The sequence below is a fragment of the Schistocerca piceifrons genome, chromosome 2 (assembly GCF_021461385.2).
Source record: "Schistocerca piceifrons isolate TAMUIC-IGC-003096 chromosome 2, iqSchPice1.1, whole genome shotgun sequence".
In the NCBI taxonomy this organism is placed as follows: Eukaryota; Metazoa; Arthropoda; class Insecta; order Orthoptera; family Acrididae; genus Schistocerca; species Schistocerca piceifrons.
Genome location: NC_060139.1, coordinates 267512208 through 267522726, shown reverse-complemented (window position 1 = coordinate 267522726; position 10519 = coordinate 267512208). Strand labels below are relative to the sequence as shown.

At 35.6% G+C, this 10519-nt stretch overlaps 1 protein-coding gene across 1 annotated transcript in view; it reads left to right on the top strand.

Moving 5' to 3' along the window:
- The first annotated feature begins 8105 nt into the window (after nt 1-8105).
- The window catches only part of LOC124776466 (U3 small nucleolar RNA-associated protein 14 homolog B), a 73357-nt gene continuing 70943 nt past the window's right edge, over nt 8106-10519 (top strand). Inside the window, exon 1 of the mRNA XM_047251479.1 lies at nt 8106-8369. Within this exon, the coding sequence (XP_047107435.1) occupies nt 8266-8369 (104 nt within the window). The 5' untranslated portion in view covers nt 8106-8265. The remainder of the gene's footprint in view (nt 8370-10519) is intronic.

Here is a 10519-nt window from a genome sequence, read left to right as displayed (position 1 = left end):
ATATACAATGTTCTTGTGAAACTTTCTTATTTTCAGCAAAAATGTAATTGTAGAATATGAAATGTAATTTTGTTGTCAGCATGCTATTGGAAATGTTATTTTTACTCAGGACCAAAGACCCTCCAAACCATCATAAAGAATTGAAGTATGGACTTGTATAAAATGTAATGTGATATTCGTGTATTTGATGTAAGGGACCATGCAGGAATTTTGTGTGTAGTATGTAAGCTAATGTATATTTTGTGTAAGTATATGTTTTGTTTTCATTGCCAAGTGCCAGGGCAGGCACCAGAACTCAGTGAGCAAAGTGGTGACGAGAAATCCCGTAAAAGACACGAACAGTGCAATCCAAGTGCTTGTGTAAAGCAGTGAAAGAATTACCAGTGTGTAAAATGGTTGGGCTCATTGCCAAGAATTTGACATTTCTTTGGACAATTCGCTCAAGGGGGCAATGTAAAAGAACTTAATAATATTTTCTTATTGATAAATGTATAGATTATTATTCGACTCTCACACCAAAGATCCACTTGAAAAGTATTTATCACTGACAGACAAAAGAAGCTTTACACTCTTCATTTATTAGTTTTAATATTAGATAGCTTTTGTTATTCTCATGTCCTGGTGATAATATGTGTTGTGTAATTTTAAAGTGAAATGGTGTTATACAATGAAAGCAATTTATAAAACAGAATGACTTTCTCATTTACAATACCATGGATCCCAGCTCCTGTAATTCTGGAAGATTATTATTATTATTTAAATTTTGTATGGAGAATTTAGATGGAGGCGAGGATCTTCACGATGGCACTGCTCAACAACAGAGGTACATGAATGTGTTCATATCTATCTCATCGTGGCCACCAATGTCAGTTTCAATATTTAGGTAGTAGGCGTATTTGCCGCGACATTCAGAACCTGCAGTCTTTCTTTTCATTTAATTAGGTAGTCCGATAATTTTCTTTCTTAGATGAATAAGTGCCTTTTAACCACTATTCTTTTTACCCAGACAGCAGGGAATGATAATACTTAGAATTTATGTGCCTCTGTCCCGATCGTACATTCGCATACAACTGAGTGTGTACCGATGTAATTATACTTATGACCAACTTCCTTTATGATATTCATATTTTGAACCACTCTATCGTGAATGTATGTGCCCTCTTATTTTGTGTAGTCAGTAAAGTGTATTCCTAAATAACATTACTTTTAATATTCAGTGGCTTAGTTTCCACAATTGACCTTTCGCCTGTGTCACAATGGCACTTCATGCGAAATACTTATTATGCTACAATCATAATAACTCTCATTTCAAAATTATGATACCGGCTGACTAAGCTTCTAACAATTCAATAGGCCAGTTACATAGTCAACCACCGGATAATGGCATATCCATCCAAAAGAATACAGAAAGTTGTACTTAAAATTTTAGCCAATGTAGCCTCAGGGTCATTATTCTCACTGTTGGGAAATCATGTATGGTGTTCCCCCAAGCTCAGTCTTAGGTCCACGTTTGTTTCTCATCTATATAAATGATCATCTATATAATATACAAGCAGAATTATCTCTCTTTGCAGATGACACTGGTATTGTAATCAATCCAAGTGTATACAAAGAAACAGAGGAAATAGTAAATAATGTCTTTAAAAGTATGATTGACAGGTTTTCTGTGAATGGTCTCACTGCCAATTTTAGAAAGACATTAAATATTCAGTTTGCCCTCTAAGTGTACTACACCAATGTTAAGGGTTACACATGGTGAGCAATAATAAATAAGGTGGAAACATCAAAACTTTTAGGTGTTCATATTGATGAGAATTTAAACTGGAAAAAGCACTTTCTAGAACTCCTAAAACAACTTAATTCAGCCACATTTGCGCTTAGAATCATAGGAAATCTTGGGTGGAGACAAATCAGTAAATTCACATACTTTGCACATTTCGTTCAACAGTGTCACTTCCAATAAGGTTCTGGTGTAACTCATCTTTAAGGAAGAAAGTCTTTATTATTCAAAAACGTGCTGTAAGAGTAATATATGGTGCAAACCCATTATTATCTTGTAGACATATGTTTAAAGAGTGTTCATTCTGGCTAATGCTTCACGGTATACTTATTCCCTCATGACGGTTTTTGTAAATGAAACACGACAATTGAAAAAGAAGAATGGTGTGCAGAATTACAATAATAGAAGGAAAAGTCACATTCAGTACTCCACATTACGGTTGTCTTTAAGACAGAAAGAGATGTACAATACTGCAACAAAAATTTTGATGAGTTACTCAGAGATATAAAATATCTTACAGATAGCAAAATAAAATTTGAAAACAAGCTAAAAAAGTTTCTCCTTGACAACTCCTTCTATTCCATAGAAGAATTTGTATTAATTTAATGTAGGGAAGGTAGTGGACAGGTTTACTAACTCACATCTGTAGATATTAAAAAAAAGAGAGAAACATAAAAACTGCTTTATAAATCTTTAGCATATAGAGCGTATAGCCATATTTAAAAATTAAGTTGTGTTGTGTATGCAAAATGACTCATTTCACATTGTTACTGTTTATCTTGCAAACGATCCATAGAACATGAAACCAACTAACTGCCCAGCTACTGCATTTCATCTCAAACAATCACAAAAGTTGATACATGGTCTCTTTCGTCTTTGATATGGCGTGTACATGGCATAATGGTGTCACACATGATCCTGACAGAGTGATCTTAACGTCCTCTTCAGGCCAGAAGTCAAATGAAATGTAGATTCTAATGCTCTTTGGAATGTCTGGAGCCAGTGAAACGCCTGATTGTGTTGACGTTTCCGACCAGAAAGTGGCATCTCGTGATTAGTTGCTGTACGCACCTGGCTGCAGTGTCAGATGAACAGCACAAGTGGAATATAATTGTATACCTGCAGCTATAAAATTCGTGTAGTTTTCCTCAGTTTGACCCCTGAGTTATCCATTTGCACTAACCATATTAGCGAGTATACTAAAATGGCTGATTGCTACAAAAAGAAAAATATGGTGCTAATTACATTTCTGTTGTCCTTCAAGTTTTAGTCTGTCGGATAAGAAACATGTCACTGCGATTTTTGTAAAACACTTGTGATTCCATTGTAGAAGTAGACTCAAGATAAAAGACTAGTCAAAATTCTCAAGTTAATTATCATTGTACATTAGATACTGAGAAATGTATTGCGATATTGAAGCTTTTCTCGCAAAATTAATCCAGCAATAACATCCCATATACGACAGGCACACGAGGAATTACTTTAAATACATTTATACAGATATTTTAAATGTAATTATTATTCTGTGCTTATAAATTACTTTAATGTTGAATAATTGTTTGTCTAAACCAAATAAGAAACCTTCAAATTTCATAAATACTTCTCTGTTAGCACTCTGTGTATGATATGAAACTCTCATAATTTTCTGGGCATCTGCATCATAAGTAAATGTAATGTAGTTCATTGATATCTTCATCCTAGCGAAGTTAATAGTATCAATATTTATTCAGTCCAAAAGCGAAATCTAGATTACTACCATATTTAGGGTCAAGTCTGTGTACATTACATATTTGTAACAATGACTCACCCAACTTTTGTTGCTTTTGCAATAAGTCATTTCTTGACATACAATGTGCTGTGTAACCACCTGGCAGGGAAAAACAACTGTCGAAAAAAATAAATCAATTAAAGTAACGTGTTTACGAATACTGATTTTGAAGAAGATGGCTGAAATTAAAGTTCTTGAAGTCACAAGAGTGTAACTCAGATTGTTTAAAAAAATTGTTGGCTTTGGGTATAACTTCTCTTCGTTGCCCTGCTGCTGTTAATTGTTCCTGTAATTTATTGAACTCTGAATTTTGTTTATTTCTTGACTTGATCTTAGGTGATTCAGTGCAGTTCAAAATTTGGATAAATTCTAGTGTTCGATACCACACGTCAGCTTTGACCAATGACGTCATACATAAGGCGAAGATGCTGCAATGGACTATCTATGAATGGAACGGATCATACTAGTAAACAAACGAATGTAGCATGCCATAAAATAATACATTTAACGTGACTATTATTTACGTGCGAATTTCAGTTAATCGAGTTGAAGATGACTGAAATAAATAAGAACACAAGAGCAATTACGAGTGCATGTATCATATTACATTTTGCACATGTACTGCAGAAACGATCCAAATAATGAACCGTCCAACAGTTTGGATCGGTAACTACAACCATCCTATGTAGGAGATTATTTCTAGTTACCGATTCCAATATTACTGTTTGTTATGCAAAAATCTTATAACATATCAGGAATGTGCTGGAAAAATGATCTTGTTAGTGAACTAGAGAATACGACTAGACTTTCAAAAAATGAAAATCTTTACACACATTACTGCAACACTCAAAGAAATAAAACGCAAAAATGATCGAACCTTGCAACCGATAACTGTACTACACGAAAGTCACACCAGCTACAGTAGCTCCAAATAACACTCAGTAAAACCGATACACCAGGAGTGACAGTAAAAATAAGAGAAGTGTAGCAGAAACATCGGTAAGGAAAACATAAAAGTGGCTACATAAAAAGAAACTTACCGCATATGAACTTCCAAAGGAGTCAATGATCGAGGCTGACAAGTACGAAATAGGACATAACAAGAAATAATAACGTCAGAAGGTGAAACTGTAACGAAAGAAGCAAAATCCAGAATAACAAATGAAAAAAATAATAAGAAACACAAACTGTCAGGCACAAATGAGGTACCACCCAAATCAGTTGTTCCCTACCACCCGTCCTCAATCAGACGCAAATTTTTAAAATAATAAAACCACGAGTCAACCATATAAACGCTCTGGCAAAGACACAGCAATACCCGTCGGCCCACCATTGTAACCAGACAATATTCTAAGGCCAGAAAAACCTCCCTCCAGAGAAACAAAAAACGTAGCCCTCGCACAATACAGTAACATAAAAAAACGCAACGCAAAACAAGAAAAAAGTATCAGACCCACCAACACCTAACTAACAAAATGAAGCTTGTACATTTTGCTGACTACTTTCATAGATGCAAGAAATAAACAATAACCTTTAGGAATACTCTTTCTCCAACGGTATTCATCTGAATGGCCTTGCAAAACTGAAATACTTCTCTTTCCCCACCTGACATCAGATTATGCAGCCCCCCAATACCCCTTGATAAGTATTAGTACATGCCCCCATCTTATAATCTTTAAACTGAATATTGTGATTCACGACCAAGTGATGATAACCCCTTTCACCCAACCCCCTGTACGAATCAAACCCATCCAACATGACTACAGAACCTTCTTCCACACATTCTTCTATTAAATATGTCAAGACTTCCTTTGTCCGATTTGGTACAACTCTAAATACAGCATCAGCACAATCTCCTCCAGAAACTACTATTCCAAAACCCAAAGCCCAACAACCTCGTACCCCTTTTGTATTTTCTCTTTCCAAAATGTGACTCATCTACTTCAACTATAACCCCCCAACGACCCCCTATACTTTATAAATTCCCTGCAGACTTCTCTGCAAAACGAGAACCAGTCGAATACACTGCCACATGAAACCCCAGCATCGTGCATGACAGATCTGCAAGAATATTCATAGCAGAAATAGTAGGTTAGCATGACAATTACTTCTAAATTCAGCCTCGATCTTTCGAACAACGTCCCCCTGCGTATGGATCTCCATATGTTATTTTTTCTGCACCTTCACATGTATTCGTCGGAAGTTCGTGATGACGCAACCTTCGTCAAACCCATATAATTTACAGAGACACTGTACTTGCAAAATTCAGCAATGACGCCCAATGATTGCAAAATTTTATAGTTGATTTATGGTCACTCATTTTCTGAAGCAAAATTTTCGCAGTAAAAACAACTGACTCATCCATAACGAACAGCATGAGAAATCAAGACCTTATGAATCACGACTACTTAAACATCACGACTACTTTCATTAACAAAAGATGCCGAAAACAAATTACGAGACCAAAACAAAACAATCTACATCGAATTTTTAATACACGCGCGGAACGAGGAAATCCAGAGAAATCATTTAACGTTCATCGACAGCAATCTGCGGCACAAACAAAATAACATCACACATTACATCATTGGTCAAAGCCGACGGGTGGTATCGGACTCTAGAATTGACCCCAAAATCCCACTACAATTTATCACTGGTCATATACACACTCACTGACCATTGGAACATTCTTACATATTGTAATTCGATAATTACAATCACATAAGTTCTCCAAAATTACAGAAAAGTTATTATTTGGCGGTTACAATTGAAGTGCATGAAATAGGATACAAGGTCAAATGGGTATTTGTCGTTTTAATGGAAAAATCGGTGAAATGATTCACATAAACAATGCTAGTTCCATTTTCGTTAACTGCACTGAAATTGTACTGTATTATCCCAAGTATTCCTAACATGTTTACCTCTTCAAATATGAGCATATTATTTTTTTAGTGTAAACAGAATTTCAATATATAATCCAGCAGCCTAAATAAACACTTTGTTTATATTCTCAGTTTAGATTCATATTGTGAATTACACTAATTAAGACATAATTAGACGTTTTTATGTTAAACACCAGTGTAACAAGTCGAGAGTATGACAAAGAGAGTTGTTACAGTCACTAACATTACAAAATACAGAACATTTTGTGCTTTTTTTGTTACACAATTGTCTGTAAACAATAGTGATAACTACAATTCAACGAATAGACGATTCATGTTTCTACTAATAGATGAACGCACTATTAGCGAATACTTTGACATGAAGGTCTAGAAAATCACTTTCAGATCTCAAAAGGCGAAATTACATGTTTGTGTCCTGTCTAGTAACATAATAGTTAATCAAATGATACAAATCAGCTTTCAATTCGTTTGAAAACTGGGCTGCTAGATTTCAAATGTTAATACAATTAACGGTGTAAAGCACTGAGGCAGGTTGTCTAAATGATTGTCACATATTCAACACTGCTTTGATAGCTCTGGTTGTCTTTTGTTGCCACAAGAATAATGTTAGTGTGCAGTCTAGTGTTTACAGAGACCAATATAAAGAAGAAAACGTTAATAGATGAAACTGTAGCATGCAAGCAACTGTTCTTCACTTACAATGATTCCTAATTTGTGAAGGATGAAACCACTTTTAATAGGTTGCTGTATACCTACTGAGTGTGTGCCTACCATGTCAATTTGAGATCTAGGTGTATGACTAGGTGTCACTGAGTTTGTGATGGAAAATGTAAGTAAATAGCATCAGCTTTAATTTTATGTAAGATATGGATGACATGAGAAAAAAATTAAGGGCACCTATCACATCTATTTTCTTCACCACATTAAATATGGGTTCACAATCTGGGATAATTTGGCAGTAGCTAAGTTTTGAGAATACAGAAAAGGCCATTTGGATCACGAAGGATATAAACCTAGAAACTCCAATGAGCCCCTTTTTAAGCGTTCAGGTGTTCTACCTTTACAGTGTATTTACTTTATGGAGACTCTAGTTTCTTAAAACTAACGTTATCCGCAAGAAATGGCAGACTATTTGAACCAATTTGAACAGTGACAGTCATCACCATAACAATGTGCTTGTTGTTGTTGTTTTGATCTTCAGTACAAAGACTGGTTCGATGCAGCTCTCCGCATTATCAATTCAACCCTTTTCATCTCCGAATAACTTCTCCACTATTTTGAAACTGCTTCTGTATTCATCTCTTTAATAGTGCAAACTATATAAAAAACAAGTAAATTCCAGCATAAAATATAAAGCAACAGAAAGAAAAGATAACAAAGAATTTTTTCCTTTTTTATTGGCTTATGGCATACAATAACAATGAAATAAAGGGAAATGAGAATGAGCGAGTAATGTGGGAGTAGGCGAACGTAGCACACGTCTAAGCAATTACTTTCAGAACAGTAGAACACGCGCAGCCAGATATTGTCTGAAGCCGGGTGGGAATGGTCAAGAGTTTCCTATTATTGATCCGAAACGTCAGCGAAGCCAGACGCTCGACCTACTCTAGCTAAACTCTTTGGGCTCGCTGTACTATAACTTTGGCGTGTTTACATCGTGCGATGCACGTGTTTAGATGTGCGGTGTTGTTTACAGTGGCTTTGTAACAGTAATGTTTATGTGTCGTAGAGTTTTATGTCAAATGTGGTTATAATCAGACAATCAGTAAAAGCTACATTCTCCCTACATAACTGTGTATCAATTTCCAACAATAATGGATGAGAGCAAAGCAAGTGATATTGAATCCGAGAATGAAGTTTTGGATTTAGAGCATTCGAAACTTTTGTCAGCTGTTAGACAATTGGATGGGAAACAGCGGTAATTACGTAGTGTTATCGATTATTAAGTATCTTCTGTTATTATTGTGTACACAATTCTAATTTTTAAGCACTGAGCTGTATTTAACAGGCTGCATTTGTTTTTGTTTCTGAATTAGTGGCTTTACGATCAGTTTCGTTGTTTTACGGGAAACACGACTGGTTACTAGCCACGTGTTACTAACTGTCGCTGCCAACGATTTAGACACGTACTTCCCATTCGCAGTGTCTCATGTAAGAGTGAAAACCCTGTCATGCCGATGTGGATTATTTAAAAGTAGTCAGAGAACCCTGTAGCCATTTTTGCAGCGGCAGGACCTTCTCATGAAATTTCAATCAGAGAGTGAAAATATTTTGTTGGCACCCATCTACATAGGGGCAAATAATCATCGTAATAAAATAATGGAATCAGAGCTCGCATGGGAAGATTTAAGTGTTCGAGAGTGGAACAGTAGAGAAGTAGCTTAAAAGTGGTCCAATGAAGCCTCTGCTAGACACTTAATTGTGAATTGCAGAGTAATGATGTAGTTGTGGATACCACAACAGAAGAAGAGGGCTAAAAAATGAAGGTTATATAAAACTACATTGGATGTAACATTACAAAAACTTGGTAATTACCTATGGTAACAGATGTGCATGCATTGCCATTGATCTTGTCAGAAATTCATGCACTGTGCAAATATGTGCACAGTCATCATCTGAAATGTAAATTGTGTGGCATGGTAATGCATATAAGAATAGTAGTGTTACCACATTATTTAACTGCCGCATCCACTCAGCAGTGACAAGAAACCAAACCTTGCAATGTTTCCTACAAATGGCACTATATACACTGCTTCATGTAAGTGACACATGTGCATGATTGTGTGGGAAAATGTAACTGTCAGTCAGAAAATAAAAATGCGAGTATCTAACTGAAATATTGATTAGATTTCAGAGTATATCTCCGTGTTATACTAACCATTATATCGAGACTTGGGTACATACTATACATGATTGTCACACATTACCATCAGCACAAAAACTTTTAGTACAATTGTCAAAATGTATTTCATGAATAGAAGATAAATATTTATTCCATATATATTCAGTACAATACTGATGAGCTACATATATACTGTCGAATCTCAAAACCATCTTGGTACATGAAGTTGAAGAATGGGTGAAATTATAGGCCTACATACATCTTTATTGTAAAATGAAGCATTCACAACCACGTCAGAGGAAATGTGAAACAGCAGCAAAGTTCATCACAATGTAGAGAACATGCATCAGAAACTAGGTGTGGGCAAAACAAACCTTTTAGGCCTCATAAATAACTGATGCCCCTGCAGAGAATGATAAGATAAAAAAAAATAATGTAGCACACATGTGGCAGAGACAGAGGAGGTGGTTAGAGTTAAATGTGAGACAATCTGGTATAAGGTTACTACTGCCTACGTTTAAGTACATACATGATGCAATAAGCAGAGTTAAGTAGAATATTTTATTGTTATGATACAGTCATTTTCACATAATGCCACATATTTTTGAAGCAATGTGCCTGAAGGTCGCAATCACATGATTAACGCGTGCAGTGGCTCAGCCTGTGCCCTAACTATGCGTTACAAAAACTTTCGTATTTTACACTTACTATTGATTTTGGTTTATTCGCATTTTTATTCCCTTTTATGTAGATCGTTGTCTGCATTTTTATAGTTTTTTCTTATATCAGTGAAATCCAATATTTCTTGTGGTATCCAATGGTCTCTACTGAGCATCGTCTTTTTGCATTTTTGATCCTCTTCTATCTTCACTATTTCCTCTCACAAAGGTAACTATTCATCTTCTGTTGTATTCCTTCCCCTTATTTAGTCAATCATTGTGTAATGCTTCTTCTAAAATTTCCTACAATCAGTGTTTCTTTGTCTTTTTATCCATGTCCCGTCACCTCATTTTCCTCCCATTTTCCAATTTCTTCAGTTTTAATTTATAGTTCATAACCACAAAATTATGGTCTGTCCCCACATCTGAGCCTGGAAATGTTGTGCAGTTGAAAGTCTGGTTTCAGTCCAGTTTTCTCTATTCATTATTAGTGCTTTCCTCTGTTGCCCCTTCTCTTGTAGTGATATTTAATGTGCTGGTGGCTGGCATTCAACAATGTTAAGAGTC